The sequence below is a fragment of the Suncus etruscus genome, chromosome 14, assembly GCF_024139225.1.
Source record: "Suncus etruscus isolate mSunEtr1 chromosome 14, mSunEtr1.pri.cur, whole genome shotgun sequence".
In the NCBI taxonomy this organism is placed as follows: Eukaryota; Metazoa; Chordata; class Mammalia; order Eulipotyphla; family Soricidae; genus Suncus; species Suncus etruscus.
In genome coordinates, this window is record NC_064861.1 from 52420470 (window position 1) to 52445626 (window position 25157).

The window sequence follows — 25157 nt, forward strand, 5'->3', positions numbered from 1 at the left end:
CAGGCTTCTCTCTAGGTCTCAGAACTTAGACCCTCCATTCCTAGCTCCTTCTTAGGCCCTCCTCTTCTTAACCTCTCCTTAGCTTGGGATAATCTTGCCTCCCCCTTGTTGAGACATGGCCTTTCAGTTTTCTCTAACATCCCTTGGGGAATCAGTGCCTGGCGCCATGGCACTTCTCTTTCCTCCAGCACATTCCACAGACTGTGTCAGGGCCCATCTAGTTTCCGAGACCAGATCATGCCAGGATGGGGTTCTCAGACTTGTTGAACCAGCCCCCTCCATCCCTGACATCACAGATTCTGTCCCTTGGGTCACTCATCTGCCAAGCAGAGCATAGCTCTCCTGGTGGACGCTTCCCACAGTGCTCGCAAGGGGGCAAGTATGAGAAGGAAGAGGAGGGCCCCAGGGCAGCAGCCAGTAGCAGCACCAAAGACAACTTAGTAGCCGTTTCCTCCTCCTCTTTCTCCTTCTCCAGCAAGTGCTATACAATGAGGCTTACAGAAGAAATAGTGAACTATGAAATCACACATAGTCTAGACTCAAATCTGGCTCCTCATATCTCTGTGACTTCAGGCAAACAGCTCCCCCTTCCTAAGAGGCAGTCTGGGATCTGTGAAGTGGGGTTGTCTCAGACCAGAGGCTGAAATGATAGCTGTGAGCTGGGCTCTTGTCAGGGTTGGACCACCCACATTGCCCGAGGGAGCAACTGGTCCATATTTGGGAGCTTCTGGAACTTTCTCAAAGCTTCTCTTAGTAAGCAGTAGATGGTACTTGGAACCCAATAGAGGTGAACCCATTGCAGGTGAGGGGAGAGTCTCCACAAGCTCCCTTCACCTTTCCACTCAAATCCCAGGGTGCAGGAACTCAGCTCTAGCTCCCAAATGGATCCTGCAATTCTGCTTAGTAAGAATCTGTCTGTATCTCCCTAAAGTGCAGTGTCTCCTTCAGTACTCATCCTGTTCTATTTCAGAGCAAACTTCACCGAGCACTGGAACTGTCTTCCCAACTGGACAAGGAGATCATCCTGAGAAATGAATTACTTGAAAAAGTCGAAAAAGAAAGCATCCAAGCGGAGGAGGTAAGGGAGGGGCCAATGTACAAAAGGCCATGTGCTTACTCCATGCAGAATGTTCTTTTCGTTTGCTTGTTTGGGGATCACACCTGGCAGTGCTCAGGGGTTACTCCTGGCTCTGCACTCAGAAATCACGTCTGGCAGGTTTGGGGGAACCATACGGTATGCTGGTGATCAAATCCAGGCCAGCCACATACAAGGTAAGCACCTTACCTGTTGTATATTGCTCCTGTCCCTCTAAGCAGATTTTTTGCAGTGCTTTTTTGGCTGGAGTTCCTGTTAGACTTCAAGAACAGGAAATTCATTTTCAGAAGCCTGGCAGTTGCTCCTTAGGACGTTGTCGTTTTCTCATTCATTTAGCAGCTGTATTGGAATGTAACTCACAGAGCATATAATTTACCCATTTGAAGTATACATTTTACCCCAGTGCCCCCGAATAAGTAAATAAACAAGTATGCATCTTCTGGTGGAACAGTGTATTTACTGAATGTGCAACCAGCTGCAAGCTAATTTGAGAATGTTTCCATCTTCCCATAAAGAATCTCTTAGCCCATGAGAAATCCTTCATCCCCATCTAACTTCTCTTCCAGCCACCAGCCCTCGGCGACCACTAATCTACTTTTTGTCTCTGACTTGGCCATTTTATGTAAAAGGGATTACATCATGTGATGGAATGGCCTTTTATTACTGACTTTTTTTTTTTCAGGCCACACCTGTTTGATGCTCAGGGGTTACTCCTGGCTAAGCGCTCAGAAATTGCCCCTGGCTTGGGGGGACCATATGGGACGCTGGGGGATAGAACCATGGTCCTTCCTTGGCTAGCACTTGCAAGGCAGACACCTTACCTCTAGCACCACCTCGCTGGCCCCTATTACTGGCTTTTTTAATAATTTAGGATTTATGGTATAGCAGGACTAATACCTTGTTTTTGTCTTTTTCTTTTTCTGGCCATATACTATTTTGTTTGGGGGCCACATCCAGTGGTGCTTAGGGGTTACTCCTGGCTCTTTGATCAGAAATAACTCCTGGCAGGCTCAGAGGAACAATTGGGATACAGGGGATTGAACTTGGGTCAGCTGTGTGCAAGGCAAATACCCACCCGCTGTGCTCAGACCCCCCAGATATTATTTCTTTGTATGGATGCACCCTCAGTGGGTGGGCATTTGGGTTATTTGCACTTTTTAGCTCTTTATGAATCATTTTGCTGTGAGCATTCATATGCAAGTTGCTATGAATGTTTCTTTTCTCTTGGACATCCATTTGATATATGTAAGGTTGTGTGGGTTATCTATAAAAATTCATTTTGGGGTCTTGTTTTGGGGCCTCAATGGCAATGGTCAGGAGTTACTCTTGGTTCTGCACTAAGGGATAGAATATCACTGTTAGAATATAAGTTTAAAACTAAGATTGATTTAGAATCAACTACTTGTTCTGCTTCTGTAATCTAGCTTTGCTACAGACATAACTGCAGCCATAACAGGCCTCAAATATGTGGCAGACCCCAGAACATCCAGTTCCAGGAACTTCAAGGACATGTACCAGGACAATTATATAAACTGTCAACACCCAGGGGCCTGTGGGCAACAAACTAACAAACTATGTAACTGCACTCCAAGGTTGTGGGTGCCCAGTGGGCACCTGAGTCCCTCCTCTACTACTTCAGCCCACTAGTCTAAACCTGGCTGAAGCAACATGTACTAAGAACCTATAGTTTTGGGGTCCAGAGAGATAGCACAGCAGTAGGATGTTTGCCTTGCACGCAGCCGATCCAGGACAGATGGTGGTTCGAATCCCTACATCCCATATGGTCTGTCCCACCCGTGCCTGCCAGGAGTGATTTTTTGAGTGCAGAGCCAAGAGTAACCCCTGAGCACCGCCTGGTGTGACCCAAACAAACAAAACCTATAATTTTACCCATAGTTTGAAGCCCCAGTGGCCCTATTAAAAGGGCTTGCAAGCCCAATTGTGGTCGCACTTGCCAGAGGTGTGCCCCCAGCCTGCTGGTAATAAATTCCTTTGTCCATTGCATTACTGCCTTCTCTGCTGGTCTTTGTGGATCATAATGATCTCGAGTCCAGAGCTAACATCTGGAGCTTTTAAACTTCTATTTTAACATTACTCCTGGTGTAATGTATGCTGCATGCAAGGCAAATGTCCTACACAGTGTGCTAGTTCCCGATAGTTCAATGTTTGATAATGAAAGCAATGCTCAACTTCTGCATCGTTTCACATGCTGCCCTCCCCTCAAACAATGTCTAAAGGTTTTCCTCTCTTCATATCTTTCTCAGTGCTGGTTCATTGTTTCTGTTTGCTTGGTCTTGTTTGTGGCTATTTGAGGTCAAGTAGAATTGTATCTCCTGATGGTCATGGCTGGAATTTCCCAACGTATAATGGCATCCAGTATGTTAAGTAAATGTGTCTTCAAGTCCTTTCAAGTTCTGTTACTTACATTTTTATAAATGAGTTGCAAGAATTCTTTGTAAAATTCTAGATTCAAATCCTTTATCAGGTAATAAATGATTTCTAAATATGTTCTTCCCTCTGTGGGGTTTCTATCCATTTCATGTAGCATGAATGATTTTAATTTTAATGAAGTCCAACTCATTTTTGGAGGTCATATCTCAGAAACCCCCACCCAACCTAATGTATAATTTTATTCTTTGGATTTTGAGCCACACTCAGTCAGGCTCAGGGGCTACTCTCAGCATGGTGTGCAGGGGTTGCTCCTCCACAGAGAACTCTGAGATGCTAGGGATCAAATGTGTGTATCCTATATGCAAAGCATGCGCTCCAGACCATTGAGCTTATGTCTTGTCCTCTCTATGTCTTTTTTTTTTTTTTTTTGGTCACACCTGGTGGTGCTCAGGGATTACTCTTGAATCTGTGCTCAGAAATCACTTCTGGCAGACTCGGGGGACCATATGGGATGCCAGGAATCGAACCAGGGTCTACTTCTACCGTTGTGCTATCACTCTGGCCCCTCTATGTCTTTAAAAAGAATTTTGTGGCACTGAAGAAGCAGTACAGTGCAATTAGGGCATTTGACTGGCACTTAGCTGACTCATCCCTGGCACCCTATAGAGTCCCCCAAGCACCATCAGGAGTGATCCATGAGCATAGAGGCAGGAGAAAGTCCTGAGCACAGGCGGGTGTGATCCACCCACTTTTTAAAAAAAGTGTTATCTATGTCTTACATTTCGGTTTATGGTATATTTTAGGTTGATAGTATATTTTAGGTTAATTTTGTAAATGGTGTGAGGAAGGGGCCCAAAAGCTGGATGAAAAGAGATGCATATTCATAGTTTGTTGCAGTCACCTTCTTTCCATTTCTGGTTCTCTGCACTTCTTTTTGTGGATTTGAACTACCATCTGCTGTGATTTCCTTCCTCAATTACAGCCTTGTTTCAACTTTCTTCCACTGTGGTCCTACTGTCAGTTACATTTTTGCTTGTTATGTGCCCTCAATGCATACTGTTTTATGGAGTTGCTTTCAAAATTCATTAAGGAGGACATGTGATTATTTTGTACTTTATAATCCTCTACCTATTTAACTCTATGTGTACTGTTTATTTTTTTCCATGTGGATTAAAAATGACACATCAGTGTCACTTGTTTTCAGCCTGAATAACTTTGTTTAGTATTTTTTATTTAGTTTTGTTTTGTTTTGGGGCCACACCTGTCGACACTTGGGGGTTACTCCTGGCTATGCGTCATATGGAACACTGGGGGATTGAACCGTGGTCTGTCCTAGACTAATGCTTGCAAGGCAGATGCCTTACCTCTAGCATCACCTCTCCGGCCCCATTTGTTTATTATTTTTTTTTAGTGGAGGTAGGTACGATCAGGCAAGTTTTCTAGAAATAAATTTTTTTCCACATTAACTTATGTTAGAATATCTTTGTTTTTCCCCCCTTCAGTTAAAAAAGTAAACATTTTTTAGAACTGTTAGAGATGTAAAGAAAAAATTGATGATGATGATGATAAAGTTTTCCTAAGTCAGAGATACTAATGCCATGTAGCTTCCCTTGTATGTGAATTGTTTTCTCTCACTATTTTCAAGACTCTTTCTTTGCTTTCTGATGCTGCAAGTTCAGTATTATGTGTTTAAGTAAGGACTTTTTATTTTTAAATATTTTATGGAATGTTCCAGATTTTAATTAATCTAATTTCTCCCCCTAACCCTTCCCTGTGTACCTGTTGATATGATTTGGATCATACGCTAGTGAATCATACACACTTGTTCGTGCTTGCACTTGTGTGTGTGTGTGTGTGTGTGTGTGTGTGTGTGTGTGTGTGTGTGTGTGATGCATGCTCATTGTGGTGCTTTTACCCATTCTGACTGGAAAGCTTTCAATGGGGTGTGCTCCTGGCTGCACTGTTCATCCCTAGTTGCATTGTTTGCCAGGTTCCTCACACTTTGGTCCTGGTGCTTTGACAGTCTTTTATAGTACCCGGGGCCCCAGAGGGCAGAAATATTGGGACCTAGCTTGTCAACACAGATGGTGCTGAGGATCCAACTCAAGCCCTTCCACTTGCAAGGCAACACTTTTAGCAGCTTGAGATGAGTACTATTTCATGCGCTTACCTTATTTAGGATTTTATTGAGATTCTTGGATATATAAAGTTTTCATCAAGTTGGGGAGTTTTCAGTGATTACTTTCTTAGATCTTTTTTCTGATTCTTTCTGTTTCTCATCTCCTTCCACTCCCACTGCACATATGTTGGTGTACTTAGTGGTGTTCCACATTCTTTTTAAGACTTAATTTTTCTTTGTGTTATTTTCTTTCTATTGCATAATCTCTTGAAAAAGAACTTCAGGTTTATTGATTCTCCTGCTGGCTTAAAAATACTGCTGATCCTGCTATTGAATCTATTGAATATTTTGTTTCTACATTTTATTTTATTGAAGAGACTCCACATTTCCCATTGTTGTTTTTTTAAAAACTATTTCTGCTTCATCGATATCATCTGTTTGGCGAGACATTATCATCATATATTCCTTTGATTGTTTGATGATGGTTTCCTTCTGTTCTTTGAATGTATTTACAATAGCTGTTTAAAGGTTTGCTCTCAGTCTGCCATCTGGAAGACAGTTTATATCACTGTTCTTTTTTTTTTTTTGGCCACACCCGGTGACACTCAGCAGTTACTCCTGGCTATGCACTCAAATCGCTCCTGGCTCAGGGGCACTCTATGGGACATAGGGGTATCGAACTGAGGTCTGTCCTGGGTCAGCCGCATGCAAGGCAAATGCCCTACTGCTGTGCTATCTCTCCAGCCCCATCACGGTTCTTTTGTTGTTGCTTACTTTATCTTGTCTCTTGCTTTTACACTAAATTGGACTTTGGGGGGGGGGTGTTGGGCCACACCAGGCAATGCTCAGGTAGTATTACTGCTGGCTCTGCACTCAGAAATCACTCCTGGCAGGCTCAGGGAGACCATATAGGATGCCAAGAATTAAAACTCAGGTCAGCCACGTGCAAGGCAAACACCCTATTTGTTATGTTATCACTCTAGCCTCAACATTTATTGATAATGGCATCATCATTTTATTTGAATATGTGGTCTGGGATGACATTTAGAAGAAAACTAAGTTCATATTACGCTGAAATGAAGCCAGGTATATAAGACATTTTATATGTAAATGATAAAACTACTAGAACCCTAAAGTAAATAGAAGGGACATTTTTATTACAATCTTGAAAAGGGGAAGAATTTAAAAATATATAACCCAGGGGGCTGGAGTGATAGCACAGCAGTAAGGCATTTGCCTTGCATAATACCGACCTGAGTTAGAACTGGGTTTGATCCCAAGCATCCCATATGGTCCCCCGAGCCTGCCAGGAGCAATTTCTGAATGCAGAGCCAGGAGTAACCTCTGAGTGCTGCTGGGTGTGGGCCCAAACCATATATATATTTCCCAGAAAACAGGTCATCAATAAAACAAAAAATGAAAAATGAAAAGTTTTCTGCAGGGGCTGGAGTGGTGGCACAAGCAGTAGGGCATTTGCCTTGCACGTGCTAACCTAGGATGGACCGTGGCTCGATCCCCCAGCATCCCATATGGTCCCCCAAGCCAGGAACGATTTCTGAGCGCATAGCCAGGAGTAACCCCTGAGTGTCACCAGGTGTGGCCCAAAAGCAAAAAAAAAAAAAAAAAGTTTTCTGCATAGCAAAAAGCAGCATAAGCAAAGCCAAAAGATAAACAGACGGAGAATTGCTGTATTTGACATCACAAAGCTAATTTTCTAACATTATAAATAATTTATAAAGAAAGCAATTTAACAAAAAAGAAAAAAAACAGGAAAAATGAGCAAAGAGTTTAAACATTTTGCATAAAAGCTCTCTCCCAAAAAAAGCCCCATGAAAATATTTTCCTTCGTTATAAGAGAAATGGGGCCAGAGAGATATCATGGAGGTAAGGTGTTTGCCTTTCATGCAGAAGGACGGTGGTTCGAATCCCGGCAACCCATAGGGTTCCCTGTGCCTGCCAGGGGCGATTTCTGAGTATAGAGCCAGGAGTAATTCCTGAGCACTACTGGGTGTGACCCAAAAAACAAAAAGAAAAAAAAGATTAGAGGATTCCATTATAAGAGAAATATAAAAATAAGCTGAGCATTTTCTCCTCTTAGGTTGACTACTATCAAACAGTTGGTAAAATTCTGTTAGGAGAATGGGAGGAACAGGTTATCCTTAGGGGTGCCAATGTATAAATGACAATTTAGCAGCATTTACTAGTGAGGTATCAATTAGGCATCAGTGCTTCTCAAACAAGGCAATGCTGACAGTTTAGGTCAGATAATTCCTTAGTTTAAATCAGATTCCTGGGGAGCTGGACCTGTACTGTACACTGTAGGTTTAGTGGAATTGTTGGCCTCCAGCTGTTAGGCATCAGTAACCTGCCCCAAGTTGTGATGCGATTAAAAATCCTTCGAGGCTGGAGCGACACAATACAGTAGGTAGGGCACTTGTCTTGCATTCTTCCAATGAGATTAGAATCCCAGAGGTTCCATGTGGTTCCTCAAACCCTTGTAGGAATGATCCCTAAATACAGAGCTAGGAGTAAGCTCGGAGCACAGCCAGTTGTGGCCCCAAAGGGAAAAAAAGGTAAGTTTCTAGGGTCTAGAATGATCATACTGTGGGTTAGGCACTTGTTTTGCACATAGCTGACCTAGGTTTAATCCCTTATCCCACCAGGGTCTGGTCCAGAACCTTCTCAAAAACTTTTTTTTCCAAACTTTGCCATAAATCTCCTGGATGCAAAATAGCCTCAATGTGAGAGCCGCTACTAGAAAACAAGCCAGTTCACTTTTAGTAGTTTAATCTACTAATCCACTTGCCTATTCACAATGTGTTGTGTATTGATTAACAATAAGAGCAGTGTTGATGCAGTAGTGAGAGATCGAAAGCCTGAGTATTTCTGGGACTTGTTAACTTAATCATGCCATCTATAGACAATGAAAAATTATGCAGTTGTTAAAAATGAGCTTAATTTTATGTGCTGATAAGAATACTCAAGATGATTGAGTAATAACAGATAAGACACTTCCTTGCCTTGCACATGTGACCAACACTGGTTTTATCTTCAGCACCACATATGATCCCCCAAGCACCACCAGAAGTAACTCCTGAGCACTACAAGTATGACCCCAAACCCAAAATTATATATAAATATGCATATATATATATATATAACTGAGTAAAATATATGCACGAGTAAAACTGAATAGACTATATTGTTTGGATTATTTTATAAGAAAAATGTACCATTATAAGAGGTCGAAATTTTGAGGAGGTGGCACCATAGTGTATGTTCTGAGAAAGGGATCATGTGATCAGGGAATTCGGGGATGGTATCTATGTACTTTTAAGCCATTTGAATTGTGCCGCCTACTCAAAACAGCTCTTAAAATAATTGAACGGGACAAGGGCTGGAGAGATAGCATGGAGGTAGGGCGCTTCCCTTGCATGTAGGACGACGGTAGTTCAAATCCCTGCATCCTATATGGTCCCCCGAGCCTGCCAGGAGAGATTTCTGAGCGTCAAGCCAGGAGTGACCTCTGAGTGCTGCCAGGTGTGACCCAAAAACCAAAAGCCAAAAGAAAAAAAAAGAAATGAACACAATAATATTGATTTCCTAAATCCACTCAATCTAAAAGAGCTAGTTAATTCTACCTTTCTATAGTTTACAAGTGAAAAAGACAGGCATTCACCCAAAAATACAGAATAACCAGGTGGTTCATCAATTCTGTTTCTAGGAACATATTCCAACAATCGAAAGTGTGTGAACTCAAACAGGTATTTGTATACCCACGTTTGTAGCAGCCTTTGCAAAAGCTGAATGGTAGAAGCAACCAAAGGCTGGTTGGCCATTGGATAAGCAAAATGTGGTGTAGTTTTCAAGCCGAATGTTACTCATCCCCAGGAGGAAATGTGGACGCTGGGATGAACTTTGACTTAATGCTAAGTAGAATCTTGACATTATGCTAAGTAAACAAAGCCAGGGAAGGACAAATAACATGAGTTTCACTTTTCTACCATCCCTAGAGGTGTCATGGAGACAGACAGTAGAATGTGGGTGCAGGGCTGTGGATGGGAAGATAGAAAAGTCTTGAAGGTGGATGGCATTATGTGCACAGAACTACCCAGTTAAACATGGTTCAAATAGAAACTTTGATATGTCTATTTTATCCCCCAAATCCAAGGAAATGAACTGAGATGGAATACTTTGATACATCTTCCCCTACCCTCAGAAGTAGACCCTGAGAAATCAAAGCAGGTAAAACATGTTTCTTAACAAAGAAAGGATGAAAAGAAGAAAGGAAAAGATGTAAGACAGTTTTTCAACTATACTTAGCATTTCTGGCCTGGATAAAATTCTCAAGAGTTTGTAAAGAATCAGATTTTTGAGGCAAGAGAGATAATAGAATGAGCAAGGCTCTTCTTGCCTTGCATGCAGTTGACTCAGGCTTGATCCCCAACACCTGATGTGGTCCCCAAGCACTGCTAGGAGTGATCCCTGAGCACTGAACTCAAACTAAGTCCCAGTAGAGCCAGGTGTGGGCCAAAAAAACAAAGCAAACAAACAAAAATCAGAAGAATCTTGAGTTTACCCCCAACCCCTTTGGAAATTTAAACACTTTATTTTGCAGAGCAACAGATCCTGGGCTTGCATCAAACCAGCCATGAGCTGAGTTATGAACCACCACTCAGCCCCGCAGTATTACTTTTAGAAATTGGGAGAACTGAGGTGATATGTGAGGTCTGAGATCCCCAATAAGCCAGAACTGCCAAAGAAGGGCTGGGTGTAAGTGGGTCTTTCCCAATCAGGGCCGAGCCAACGCTGAGACCTTAAACAAGCAGCTCCGGAAGCAGCTGGCAGAGTTCCGGGCGCCACCAGTGATGATGTATGTACAAGAGAAAATCCGGAATGGGGAACTGGAGAAGACCATCAAGATGTGGGAGAGGAAAGTGGAGATTGCAGAGGTAGGTCCCTGGTGGCAACCTGGACCTGCATCTTCCCTGGCCTTCACTCTTGCCACTTAGGATTTTGAGTTTTTGAGTGGAGTCCAGGATTTAGACTCATGTCTGTAATGAAGTCTTAACAATTGCATCAACTCATACTGAAATGAAAATGATTCTCTCCTGCACCTTTTTTTGTGGGGGGTACACCTGGCGATGCTTAGAAGTTACTTTCAACTCTAAGCTCGGGAATCACTCCTTTCATACTAGGGGGACCAAACCCAGGATGGCCTTGTGCAAAGCAAGTGCCCTACTCACTGTGACGATTGCTCCAGGCCCTCTTTTTTGTTTTCTAACTTCCTTTCATTGTTAGATCAGAGTCTGCCATCATCTCTGCCTCAGCCGCTTGTCTTGTTCTGCTTTGTTTTGTTTGGGGGACACACTCAGCAATGTTCAGGGCTCACTCCAGACACTGTTTAGGGATCATTCTTGACAGACTGAGGGGACCATTTGGTGTAGCAAAGATTGAACCTACTTTAGATATGTGCAAGGCAAACACACCTTACCCACTGTACTCTCTCTCCAGCCCCCACGTATTCATAATGAATTCTAAGAGCTTTCGAATCCGTCCCTTCCCTGACCATGAAAGAATTTGCTACGTTATAGATGGAGAAACCAAGGTTCTCTTTTAAAATGAGATAATGTTTTAATGTTTCTCAGAACCCAATTTCATGCATTTACATAGGCACCATGAGTCTTCAATGGAATTGGTTCTACAGCCTTTTCATAGCATGGTGCACAGAGCAGGGGCCTGGGGCAGGGTGAAAAGAGGGGATGGGGCCATTCGGTTAGGCATCAAGGAGAGGTGAGCACAGAGCTGGTGGCAAAATGGGCAGTAGCTTAAAAGTCTGGTTAGGGCTTAGCTTTTTTTTTTTTTTCAAGGAGACTTGAAGCCCTGACTCAATTTTTCCTGAAGTCACCTGGTGGCAGGGAATAAACTCAGATCCAAATACAGTCAGTGGCTGCCCCTGCCTGCCCCTCTGGTAAGAACAGTGGGAGAGAGACAGGGCTGGAAGGAGCAATTAATCCCTGCTTAGCTGACCGGAAACAAGCTCCGTGGAAGCATCTTCTAGCCTGTCCTTCTCCCTGGGCCTCTGCATTCTGGGATGGCACTGCCCCGCCATGCTCACCTTCACTGTCCCAGGGCTGTGCGTGGCTGTGTTCTGACTGGTCATTTTCCATTTCTTCCAGACAACTTCTCACCTTCAACCTCCCTTCATTCCCACTTTTTTTTTCCCCCACAGTTGTCTTTAAAAGGCTACCGCAAGATTTGGAATCAAATCAAAATAGCCAATGAGCAGTTGCAGGTGGTTGGTTTGCTGGGAAACGCCCTGAAGGAAGACGCTGAAGACTCCCCCAAAATAATATATTAAAGGAATCTGCTCCCTTCTCATCCTGGGGTCTTCTTACTCTTCTCCCATGGCCTCTGGTGTCCCTAACTCTCCTGCAGGGCTGACAGTCACCTCCCCAGGCCACAGCCTGGCCCCTGGAACCATGAACAGGGAAAGAACCACAGAGCGCTCTCATGGTTTTGACACTGGTTAGCCCACATTTAGTTCAGAAGCTCAAGTCCAACTGGCCTTCAAACCCGTGGGAGTGGGACGGAGGAAGGAGCACCAGGCCCAGTAGGGCCAGTTCCAGGTTTCATGACTATCAAAAATAGATATCAAAAAATAGCATGGTGCATGCCTGGCATTCAGCATTTTGAGCTTACTCTTCTTCAGCCTGGAGAGTGAGTGCCTAGATACCAGCGCAAAAGAAAACAAGCCCAGAGCAAATCAAGAGAACCTCTCGGTGCCAATGGAACCTGTTCTGACCGGAGGCAGACCACACATTCCCCTCCTCTCCTCCATAGTAGTCATAGTACATGGGCTGGAAGGCCATCTTCAAATTCCTCTCTCCATCCCTGAGGTTCCTATGAGAGTTGCTTTCTGGCCAGGACTTGGTGGTGCCTTTCTGATCTTGGAAGTACATTTGGGACCCTATCACCCGGGCTGGCCCAGGAGGACTTCTCTGGGTCACAGGGGTTTGTGGTGAGCTGGAGAAAGAAATCATACTGTCCCAGCTGTGAAAGGATGATGCCAGGGCAGGGGTCATCCCCTTGGTCTTGGCTGCGATCCAGGTGCTGTATTCATCGATCTTGATGTAGAGGAAGAGGCCGGGGCACCTCTCCCCACCCGTGGCCAGCAACCCTTGTAGTACCCACAGGTCTAGATCCTGCAGCTGACACATCATTGGGTTTCCTGCATCACCCTGTGACAAAGGACAGATGACTTTAGGTCTAAGCAATGTGTTCTTGGGCAACTGGCATTTGACTACAGAAATGTTCCACCAGAAATGGAAGTTGAAGTTTTAGTGAAAGGATATTTCCCATTGCTCTAAGCAGCCGCCACAAAAGATTCCAACAAGAATCTGATGCTGGAGACGGAGAGCATGGAGGTAGGGCATTTGCCTTACATCCAGAAGGATGGTGGTTCAAATCCCGGTATCCCATATGGTCTCCCATGCCTGCCAGGGGCGACTTTTGAGCACAGAGTCAGGAGTAACCCCTGAGCACTGCTGGGTGTGACCCAAAAACTGAAAAAAAAAAAAAAAAAAAAAGAATCTGATGCTCAGCCATCCGGGCAGAAGTGGCCCTAAGTTTGAACCCTTCCAACTCTACCCCCATCACCAATGACTTACTGTTTTATACCAATTATTCACTGAACTTTGCCATTTGCTTCCTGCTTTCCATTTCATATTTGTGTCTCTTATTCTCTGCAGTTTTTGTTTATGTTTTAGGGTCATCCCCAGCATCACTCAGGGCTTACTCTGTATCACCTGGTGGTGCTCAGAGAAATTCATAGGGTGCCAAGAATTGAACTGGGTTGGCCACATGCAAGGTGAGGCCTTTACCTGCTGTACTTAAAGCCCTATATATTTTTTAATCCTCACATGTTATTATTTTCTTCCTCGCTGAGAATGCTCATTACTCTCTTTCATTGTTTGATTTCCTTTTCATTTTGCTTTATATTATGGAGCTGTTCTTGCCCCCGCTTTCTAATAGTCAGATGGGGGGTCCCGTTTACTCCTTTATTTCTTATTTGTGTATCCTCAAAGAGCTCCCAATATGATAAATTGATTCCTATCCCCTTCATATACAACAGTCAGAGATAAGTGTCCAGGGACATCCTGTTAGGCTAGGCTCTTCTGAGCTTCTCCATCCAGAAGCTGTGCTTATGGGCACAGTTGCCCATCAACTCCTGCCTAGGCTCCTGGCCTGCCCTGGGCCCATACGTGCAGACTTCTGGGACATCATAACTCAACTATACACATCTGGGCACACCAGGTATTATGTGCCTTGTGCTCTCATTCTCTCAAGTGAGGATCTAGTCCTTGCCTGGTATATATGTGGGGCTCCTAACTCAGTGCCTGGCACTAAATGAAGGCGTAGTCACCCTTATCCTGTGTAGAAAGGAGGCCAGTGTTTCGTGGGGACAGTTGAGCAGCCTGAGGAAAGCATCAAAACCACAGTGGAGAAGACTCCATTTCTCCTGTGCCCCCCTCACTCGTTCTGTGCTCAAGTCATGCCCCCCCCCTACGAGGAGGTGTCATCCAAAGGCAGCCTAGCCATTGCCTTCAAACCTGACCCAGACAGTGCTACACTGCTCTCATCTGGGCATGAGGTCTGCAGGTACTCCAGGAAGCAATCAAACCAGCAGCAGAGGTGAGAGTGACTGCCTGCTCCCTGCCCATCCCAGGCCTCATAAATGGGTGGGGTACACCCAGCTTTGTTCAGGGCTCACTCCTGGAGGTGTGCTCAGGGTGTTAGAGATCAAATCCATGTTTGTTGAGTGCAAGGCAAGCATTTTTACCCGCTGCCCTATTCAAGTCTACACTGGATCCTTCTTGGATTTCTTTTTTTCATTTTGGTTTTGGGCCACATCCAGAAGTCTCAGGGTTTACTCCAGGTTCTCTGCTCAAGGTTATCTCCTGGTGGTGCTCTAGGGATCATCTGGAGTGTGGAGAATAAAACTGGGGCCAGCTGCATGCAAGGCAAGCATCTTAACCCTGTGTTATCTCTCCAGCTCCACCTTCAAATCTGTCTGCACACATTTTGCCTTAGACAACTCTTGCCTGAGGAAGCCCTACTGGAACAGAAATGCAGGTGCCTACCAGAATGCAGCAGCAGTGCCTCAAGAGCCATGTTGCGTACAGGTGCCATGTTTGTGGCCCAGCTTAGGGCCACACACATATCAGGGATGGTCTGGGTTCACCATGTTCTCACCAGATGGAGGACATTACTTTCCTGAGCAACTCTGAAACTTTCCATTTGCCACCATCTCCTATCTTCTCCCCATTGCCAGATGGGGTAGATATTTCTGGCATAACTCTGGCTACTAAGACCAATCAACAGGCTTTCATCTCCCCTTGCTCACCCATCCTTTCACTGGTCCCACTGCTAGTTTGTTCTAAATGAGATGTTGGAGCTTGAGCAAGAACTACCAATGGGACCTCTTTGGATGGTGGGTGGTGGCAAGGCCCCGGTGCCTGGCAGGTTCTGCAGTGAATCTGGGCCTGAGCAGGGCTTTCCTTTACCTACCCCCCCAGGGGCTACAGATTAGGTCACACAGTGGCCTAGATGAAAAATGTGGGATGCCTTGCTGGAGGGGTCATCTAGGGCACCACGTGGTGTCTGCCCACCCCTGCTTTTCAACAGCTTGGTGAACAAAAGAGGGTGGAGGATGAGTTCAGAGGAATTCTGGGAACCCCTGAGGAAGTGAATAATGCCTGATGGATTTATTCAGCATGTGATAAGTGTGGTTTTGACATTCAGCATGTGACAAGTGTGGCTGGACACAGAAAGACGCTTCTGAGAGAGGTAATGAGCCCTGGGAGACCAATCATGTTATTTATCTGACACAATTGTGTTATATCATTCTGTTCAAAAGCTGGAGAGGAGGGGCCAGAGTTTTGGTGCTAGAGGTAAGGTATCTGCCTTGCGAGCGCTGGCCTAAGACAGACCAAGGTTCAATCCCCCAGCGTTCCATATGGTCCCCCCAAGCCAGGAGCGATTTCTGAGTGCATAGCCAGGAGTAATCCCTGAGTGTCAATGGGTGTGCCCCTCCCCCCAAAAAGCTGGTAAGGAGCCAGAGCAATAGATAGTACAGTGAGTAGGCTGCTTGCCTAGCATGTAGTCAACCAGGGTTCAATCCCTGACTACCCATCTTGTTACTTGAGCACTACCACACTGGGTGTGGCCCCAAAACAAAAGCAAGGGATAATATCTGCAGGTTTGATCCCCTTAAAAGACCTGTCAGCACTGAAGAGAAGCAGGTGATGTGTGTCTGTGTGTGTGTGTGTGGGGAAACAAGCCTTGTACAGAACCAATCTGGGTTCAATTTGTGGTAGCCCATAGGGTCCTCTGAGCACCACCAGGAGTGACCGGTCCTTTCAGTATAGAATCCTGGCTTACTCCATGCCCCCAAAACATAAAAATAAAACACCCCATCCCAAACTTTGTGGATTTAAAGGAGTAACATTTGAGTGTATGAACAACTTACTGTAGACAACTTACATAGAACAACATCTATGTGTGCATAGATGCCCCTATGCATCTAGGATTTACTTATAAGATTTTGGAAATGGGATATGCTTTCTTCTTCCTTCATAGCAGAGTCAAACCAGAGATTTTTTTTTCTTTCTTGGTATATAGCCTTCTATAGCCAAAAGCACATAAGCCTGGGCCAGGCCTAGAATTCCAGGGCTGGTACGACTGGTGGCATGTACTTTGATTTAAACCATTGTTAAGGTTATCAACCTGGCAGCAAGCCCAGGACAAAGCAGGCACTCTGAATTTTGAGTCAACTCTGGAAGGATAATTATGGCCTTATGAAAGACAATCTGTCATGATTTTGTAATAATTTGACTTTTGGAAAGAGATGTCTGTATATATGTTCTTTTCTTCTCTCTAAGGAACAATGATGTCTCCTATCATTGAAGGGAGAGGGTCTTACCATCAAGAAATCCTGAAGGATGGGGCCAGAATGATAGTTTGGGAGTAGAGCATTTGGCCTTGCACACGGATGACCCAGGACAGATCCTGGTTCAACCCCTGGCCATCCCATATGGTCCTCCAAGTCTGCCATGAGAATTTTCTGAGTACTGATCAAGGAGTAACCCCTGAGCACTGCCTGGTGTGGCCCCAAAACCAAAAAAGAAAGAAAAAAGGGGGAAAAAAGAAATCTAAAGGTTCCAGGAATTTGCTGCTTAGAAGGGAGGCCCAGGTCAGACTCCTGGTCCTGTGTGGTTTCCAATTACTTCCAGGAATGGGCTCGATGGGAGTAGATGTTGGGCACTACCAGGTATAACCCCATAACATCAAAAAGGAAAAAAAAAGATAGTTTTGTTTTAGGGTCATACTAGTGGTGTTGAGAATTTACTTCTGACTCTATGCTCCTGGCACACTGTTCAAGGGACCATATGGGATTTCAGAGATCGAACAACATGGGTTAGCCACAAGCAATTGCTTTACCTGATGGACTGTTGCTCTAGCCCTAGAGACCATTTTAGAACTGAAGATAAAGCCTGCCTGGAGATCCAGGGGACGTGGGCTCTCATCTTTGACTGACTGTGGGTGGATATGAGGGGCCTAGACTGGGTGTCAGAGACACATTTTCCTGAAGAGACCTCATCTGGACAGCCTTCATCGAGCTGCCTTGACAGTGCAAACCAGAAAAGAGCTGTCATGGTAAAGGGGAGCAACAGGTTTTGGGAGTCCAGTCTGTGGACAAGCTCCATGAGGTCACCAGCAAGGAGGATGCCTGTGTCTTAACCTGCTTATGGGCCACTGGCAGTGGGAACAGTCAGAGCACTTGCTCTGAGCCAAGTCTGCTCATGGGGGTGTTTTCTCAGAGCCTTCAATTTGAGCGGAAGGGTCCTGGATTCTCAGGCTCCCCATCAATTATTAGCTTTGACGCCATCTTACCAAGCAGACAGAACTGGTTTCTTGTTCCATGTGATTGCCACACCCCAGTTTTGGGGGCCTATTTAAGGGACACTGCTCCATGTCTTTCACGAAGATTCTCCTCAGGATACTCATCGTCATGTGATTTCCTGTCTGGACCATGCAACAGAGAGGCCAAGAATTACTAATGAGGACACGATCCCCCCCCCAACTCTGCATCCCACCCTCAGTCAACTCAATCATAGTTCAGGCCTCTCTAGGAGGGAACAGAAAACATGCTATAAAACTCCTTTTCCTCACAGAAATCAGAACCAGTGTCTAACTTTTTACTGAAAACTACTTTTGCTTGAAGCCAGACCCAGCAGATACTCAGGGTACTTGTAACTAAGTGCTTGGGGGTCTTTCTGAGAGGAGCTTAGGGGAATGTGGTGCTGGGGATGGAACTCAGGACCTGCCACATGAAGAGCAAATTCTGAGTCACATCCCTGGTCCCAACCTCTACTTGGTACTAGACTGTGAAAACAGGCAGAAAACATCTCCCTCTCTCCACATCCAGAAAGAATCTGTCTTCTAGTTTTTTTCTTAAGATCCAGAGAAAACAAGGAGGATTTGCTCAGCCAGTCTCCTCTCACCAAGGGAACACTGCCTCAACTAGATCTCGCTTGCACATTTCTGCTGCCTACTGCTATGGAGTTCCAGTTGGGGTGTAAGACTAAGAAACAGGAACAAGAGAGGACCAATGGTGAGCATGGCCACAGCCAGCAAGGGCAAAAGTGAGGAATCCTGACAGATGGGGATGGGGGCAGAGACTCCAGTCCAGTCTCACCCTAAAGAGGTTCATCCAGGAAGACCCCGCCCCGCCCCTGCCGGCACACACAGCCTCCTATAGGAGAAGGGAATCATTAACTGCAGTCGTGGGGTTCCATCCTGCCACCCAGCAGTTCCTCAGGGTAGGTGCCATGACCGTCACTTTGTTGAGGAAGCAGATGGGGTGAATGAGGTTGGTGAAGGTCATGGCTGTGTCGGTCTTCAGGAGGGCAATATTGTTGTTCATTGTGCTGTTATTGAAGTCCTCATGGATGATGATTAAGTTCACTGGATACTCCTCGTGTGAAATCTCTCTGGAATCCATCCGGGAGATGCCCACGATAGCCACCGCCTCCTTCCTAGAGGAGTGGGGCAGTGTGAGCAGGCAGCAGAAAGGAAGGTAGGTCAACTGCCCGCTCTGGGGCTAAGTTTCTCTGCTTTTGTCCTCAACACTCACCCAGGTCCTCTTTCTCCAGCCTTTTCACTCTACCTCTTAGGGTCCAGTCCCCAGGATGTGACCACATAGGTGGTTGCCTTTGTGAATGCTCCTATGTTGAGGGGACAGGGAAGGCCATACCTAGTGCTTACTCCTGGCTCTGCACTCAAGAATCACTCCTGGAGAACTCAGGGGATCATATGGGTACTGGAACTAAACTGGGCCAACCACTTGCAAAGCAAATGCCCTACCCACAGTCCTAGATCTCCAGCCACTGGGATTTCTCTTATTTTAATGTCATTTGCCCACTCTTTCCTATTCCCAAGAGAATCTATGTTAACCTGTTGCTATTGGTTATTATTATTGTGTGTAGAGTTGCTTTTCTTTTTCTTTTTTTTTTTGGGGGGGGCATACACCCAGCTTACTCTTGGCTCTGCGTCCAGTGATCATTCCTGGTGGGGCTCAGGGACCATGCCAAATATCAAAACCAGCTTTGCTACATGCAAAGCCAATGCCCACCCTGCTGAGGTGTTTCTCTGGACCCATGCAGAATTGTTTTTACCTTTCCCTGTGGTGTTCTCAAGGCCAAATCACACCTGGCAATCACATCAGATGGAACCTAGAGACTCACACATGACAGACATGTTCTCTACCACTGAGTTACTTTCACAAAGCCTATGTGCAGCTGTGTTTCTATTTATTTAATAATGGTGGGTGCACAAGTAGTGCTCTGGAAACTCAGGGGCCCTCCCATGGTGCTTGGGCACCTCCAAAGGCATCTCTGGATGCTGAGGAGACCCTGTGGTGCCAGGAACTGTTCCTAGCTCTGTAGTCAAGAGTGGCTTCTGAGTGCCATTTGTGGTGCCAGGAATTGAACTGGTGTCAGTCATATGCAATAAAATCCCTGTACCATCTCCCCAAACACTCTATGTTTAAGGGAAGGGCCACCTATAGGACTGCATCCCTAGATGTGTAGAGCATAAGGGCCAGTGCTGGAGAGATAGGAAAGTGGGTAGGTCATTTGCTTGGCACATTGTGCACTCGAGTTTGATACATGGCTCTGCATATGGCCTGTAGATCCCTACCAGGAGTGATCCCTGAGCACAGAGCCAGGATTAAGCCCTGAGTACAGTTGGGTATGGTCCAAAAAATAAAATTAAAACAACCTCACAAAACAGAAGCTTGGCAGTGGGTGTGTCTGTGTGAGGATTCATCCAGAGATTCAGTGATGGGCCAGACACCTGTTGTATTGAGGGGAGTCACCCATTTGCAGCCCTCCCTGCAGAGCCAAACCCAGGCTATACCCACCCTGGCAACTGGGGAGCAGAGCTGGTCCCCAGCAGAAGCCTGCTACTCGATCACCAGGAGGATTCCTCCCAGGCCTTTCTGGGTTGAGCAGAAAACTGAGCCTGACACACTTGCCCTGACCCAGGGGGCTTTGTGGACTCTAAAAGCAGGGCTACTGACCTGTCCTGAAAGACAGAGGCAATGCTGAGAATCCAGAACTCGCTGAGGATGCAGCCGAAAGCCAGGTGAGTGTACTGGGGGTCCTGCAGTGACACTACCCACGGGAACTCCTTGATGCCCACAAGGCCCTCTTTGGGATTCTCCAGAATTTTGACACCCTGGATGCCACACTCTGCAGATGAAGGTTTGGGGGGATCACTGCCAGGTTCCAGAGTTTAGCACCCCCTTTCCTGTTGGTTTCCCATTCCTTCTAGACCCCCATCTCAGCTGCCCCTTAACTTTCTTTATCCCTGTGAGTTTCTTCCCCAGAAAAGTTGCTTGATGGCATGTCTGTGGTGCTCAAGCTGGGTGGTCCAGGAACCTTTGGGAGACATGATGAGTCCCGGAATGCCAGCTGGAGCCCTCCAGCCCAGCCCATTTTCCATCGTTAAATCTGTTTCCACAAGAATGCCATGTGTGACCTTTTATTCTAGGTTTGGGCAGGATTGTGGGGGGGGGCAGTAGGACTTTCCAGATGGTCTGATAGCCTAATGCTGACAGTGCACAAGAAGTTGCAGACAGATTCCTTGTTTTTTATTTTCTCTAGTCCGTTTTTTCATGTGCTAAATGTCAAGAGAGACTTGCTTCATAAGCGAGAAGAAACAGTGTCCCAAGTCATAATTTTTTGGAGAGAGGGGCTCTTTCAGTGATGTTGGGATCCAGAGGCCACTCAAGGCTCAGCTCTCCTCTCCTCTAGTGGGCAGGCAGAGCAAGCCTAGATGATCTTAGTGCTTAGGGCCACACCTGGCCAAATTCTTGTGCTTTGGAATGAACAGTGTGGCCAGGCAGGCAGCTCACCCTCAGATCTCCCTCCCTGACCTCTCATTTTTCAAAGGTAAAGAGAGACAGCACAGGGACAAATTGATTGCCTTGCACATGATTTGATCCCTAGCATCCCATATGGTCCCCAGAAATGATTCCTGAGTGCAAAGCCAAGGAGTGAGCACTGAACACCACCAGGTGTGGCCCCCAAAAATCCAAGAAATATTTTCCTTAAAAAAAATTTAAAAAGGCATTAGTTCTTCTATTTCCTGAAATTCTCCTTGGAGGCCAAGAAAGACCCAGCAAAAACTGTCTTCTAGAGGCTCCACAGCAGACAGGGGCACCAGAAGAGCCCGGGCACTAAGCAAAGTGGAGTGGCTGTATGCTTCTTTTAACTAATGAACCCCACCATATCACGTAAGAAAAAAAAATAACACTACAAGCTTGACAATGGGGAAACCATATAGGCAAACACCATGCACAGAGAATAAAGATGATAGCTCTGATGACCCCCAAAATACCAACTACCTGATTAATCTCTCAGGGAAGGAGTTTATAATAGAAATATGGAGGATCCTCCTAGAAATCAAAGAAATCATATATCAAGCTGAACAGAACATGAAGATAGAAATCAGAAAACTTCAAACTGAAATAACAGGTCTGAAAATCTTGGTAGATGAATTGAAAACCTCAATGAAAAGTCTCTCCAACAGAGTAACAGTGGTCTAGGACAGAATCAGTAAACTGGAAAATGAGATGCAGAAAAACTCCATACAGCAGAAGAGATTGGAAAAGAACCTTAAAGCGGGCCAGGAGAGATAGCACAGCGGCGTTTGCCTTGCAAGCAGCCGACCCAGGACCAAAGGTGGTTGGTTCGAATCCCGGTGTCCCATATGGTCCCCCGTGCCTGCCAGGAGCTATTTCTGAGCAGACAGCCAAGAGTAACCCCTGAGCAATGCTGGGTGTGGCCCAAAAACCAAAAAAAAAAAAAAAAAGAACCTTAAAACAAATGATCAGACAATGGAAAAAGTACTCAAAGAATGTGAACAGATGAAAATAGAAGTCTTTGATAAACTCAACAGAAACAACATAAGAATCATTGGAGTCCCAGAGTCTCAGGAAGTAGATCCCCAGGAAGAATCAACAGTCAAAGACATCATCACAAAGAAACTCCCAGAGCTAAAGACTGCATGCAACCAAATCCTGCATGCCTGAAGAGTACCAGCTAAAAGAGACTCGAAGAAAAGCACCCCAAGACACATCCTAGTCACAATGATGAATACCACAGATAGAGATAGAATACTGAAAGCAGAAAGATCAAAGAGGGAAAATACATTCAAAGAAAAATCCTTAAGATTTATAGCAGACATGTCACAAGAAACCCTCAAGGCCAGAAGATAGTGGTGGGATATAGTGACAAGACTGAATTAAATGAATGCTTCACCTCTAATACTGCACCCAGCCCAACTCAAGTTCAGGTTTGAAGAAAGGATACATTGCTTCACAGATAAGCAACGGCCCAGAAACTTTACAGATGCAAAACCAACCTTCAAAGAAAAACAGAAAGGTCTACTTTAAGACAAAGCAGACCAACAGACACACCAAACTTATACACAAAGATGACATTAATTCCCATGACAATCATCTCCCTCAATGTCAATGGATTAAGTGGACCAATTAAGAGACACTAAATGGCAAAATGGATCAAAACGATGAATTCAACCTTCTGCTGCCTACAAGAAACATACCTAAATAGTCAAAACAAACATAGACTCAAAATCAAAGGCTGGAGAAAAATCATCGAAGCAAACAACACCCTTAAAAAAGCTGAAGTGGCCATATTAATGTCAGAAAACACAAACTTTAGACTCAGAAAAGTTGTAAGGGACAGAGATGGACATTTCGTACTAATAAAGGGATATATGCAACAGGAAGAAATCACACTACTAAACATATACACACTCAATGAGAGACCAGCAAAATATCTAATACAATTATTAACAAATTTGAAAGAATATATCAACACTAACACAATAATTGTGGGAGACCTCAACACTGCCCTGTCACCACTTGATAGGTCAACCAGACTGAAGCCCAACAAAAATATACTAGCCCTGAAAAGAAAAATGGAATAAAGAGGCCTAGTAGATATATAAAGGGCACTACATCCCCAGAAACCTAGATACACATTCTTCTCCAATGTACATGGGTCATTCTCCAGGATAGACTACATCTGGCACATAAAATATACCTCCATAAAATCAAGGGGATAGAAAATTTCCAGACTACCTGATCATAAGGCTCTGAAATTAGATGTGAACTACAAAGGAACACAAAAGAAAAACTTTAACACCTGGAAATTAAACAGCCTACTACTGAACAACCAGTGGGTCCAAGATGAAATCAAAGAGAAAATCAAAACTTTCCTAGAAACAAATGACAATGAAGACACAAACTATTCAGAATCTATGGGACACAGCAAAAGCAGTACTGAGAGGAAAATTTAGTTTTGCAAACACACATTAGGAAGGAAGAAAGAGTCTACATAAATAGCTTAATAATGCAGCTTATAAAACTAGAAAATGATCAACAAAAGGAACCAATAATAGGTAGACAGAATGAAATAACAAAGCCTAGAGTAGAAGTCAATGAAGTGGAAGCCCAAAAAAGAATCTGAAAGATCAACGAAGGCAGAAGTTGATTCTTTGAAAAAATAAACAAGATTGATAGACCACTGGCAAAACTCACAAAGAAAGAGAGAGAAACTTGATAAACCAGATTAGAAATGAAAAGGGGAGGGCCCGGCGGTGGCACAGGGCATAAAGGCGTCTGCTTTATGCACGCTAGCTTAGGATGGACCCTGGTTCGACCCCCCAGCATCCCATATGGTCTCCCAAGCCAGGTGCAATTTCTGAGCACATAGCCAGGAGTAACCTCTGAGCATCACCGGGTGTGTCCCCCCAAAACAAAATAAGAAAAAGGGGAAGATCACTACAGATATTGCAGAGAGTCAAAGGGTAATCAGAGACTAATTTGAGAAACTCTATGCCATGAAACATGAGAACCTGGAAGAAATGGATAAATTCTTGAACTCTTATAACCTTCCACTGTTGAACAAGGAGGATGTAGCATATCTATATACCTCCATCACTATTGAGGAAATTAAAAAGCTAATCAAATGTCTTCCCAAAAACAAATGCCAAGGCCCAGATGGATTCACTAATGAATTCTTTCAAACTTACCAAGAGAAACTACCTACCAATCTTTGCCAGGCTTTTTCATGAAATTAAAAAAACGGAACACTTACAAATAGTTTTTATGAAGCCAACATCACCTTGATACCAAAATCAGACAGAGATGCACCAAAAAAGAAAATTACAGACCAATATCACTGATGAACACAGATGCAAAGATCCTCAACAAAATGCTGGCAAATAAGATCCAATGCCTCATCAAGAAGGTCATTCATCACAATCAAGTAGGTTTCATCCCAAGAATGCAAGGATGTTTAAACATCTGTAAATTAAGATAATACACAATATCAACAACAAAAATAAAAACCAGGGGCCAGAGCAGTGACGTGCAGTGATAAGGCAGATATCTGCCTTGCCAGCACTAGCCTAGGACAGACCACGATTTAATTTCCCAGCATCCCATATGGTCCCCCAAGCCAGGAGCGCATAGCCAGGAGTAACCCCTGAGCGCCACCAGGTGTGGCTCCCTCCAAAAGAAAAGAAAAGAAAAAAGTAAAAGAAAAACCATATGATCATATCAATAGATGTAGAGAAAGCATTTGATAAAGTCCAAACACCCATTCCTTTTTTTTTCTTTTTTTTTTTCAGGAGACATGAAACTTTATTATTAATACACCCTAGTCACCTAGGCTAACCTTTTTTTTTTAATTTTTATTGTGACCAATGTGCATTACAAATCTTTCACTGCATCATTTATGGTACATAGTGACAATGAATGAGGGGCATTCCCACTACCAGTGCTGACCTCCCTCTGTCCCTATTCCCAGCATGTATCCCACATCTCCCTCCTCTACCCCCCAATATGCCAATGCAACTGGTCTCCGCTTTACAGGTTGTTGTAGATTGAGCATC

The 25157-nt window shown here is 44.6% G+C and overlaps 3 protein-coding genes across 5 annotated transcripts in view; 2 read left to right on the forward strand and 1 right to left on the reverse strand.

Moving 5' to 3' along the window:
* Nucleotides 1–11967, forward strand: part of CCDC113 (coiled-coil domain containing 113) — an 18553-nt gene extending 6586 nt beyond the window's left edge. The window contains exons 4-6 of the mRNA XM_049787410.1: nt 971–1078; nt 10403–10558; nt 11839–11967. Of these exons, the coding sequence (XP_049643367.1) occupies nt 971–1078; nt 10403–10558; nt 11839–11967 (393 nt within the window). The remainder of the gene's footprint in view (nt 1–970; nt 1079–10402; nt 10559–11838) is intronic.
* Nucleotides 1–25157, forward strand: part of NDRG4 (NDRG family member 4) — a 518571-nt gene that overhangs the window by 341978 nt on the left and 151436 nt on the right. The gene's annotated exons all lie outside the window — the stretch shown is intronic.
* On the reverse strand, nt 12335–20426 carry PRSS54 (serine protease 54). Its single transcript, XM_049786157.1, has 4 exons — nt 20251–20426; nt 18448–18706; nt 17562–17693; nt 12335–12847 (listed from the first exon to the last, which is right to left on the reverse strand). The coding sequence occupies exons 2-4, from the start codon at nt 18670–18672 to the stop codon at nt 12335–12337; spliced, it is 870 nt and encodes a 289-aa protein (XP_049642114.1). The 5' UTR covers nt 18673–18706; nt 20251–20426.

Excerpts from the sequence above, each read along its gene's own strand:
- PRSS54 (XM_049786157.1), bottom strand. The coding sequence starts at position 18,672 with ATGGATTCCAGAGAGATTTCACACGAGGAGTATCCAGTGAACTTAATC. Across the intron at positions 17,694-18,447 it reads GATGGAACCCCACGACTGCA|ACAGGAAATCACATGACGAT; the intron begins GTTAATGATTCC and ends TGCATGGTCCAG. Across the intron at positions 12,848-17,561 it reads AAACCAGTTCTGTCTGCTTG|GGTGATGCAGGAAACCCAAT; the intron begins GTAAGATGGCGT and ends CCTTTGTCACAG.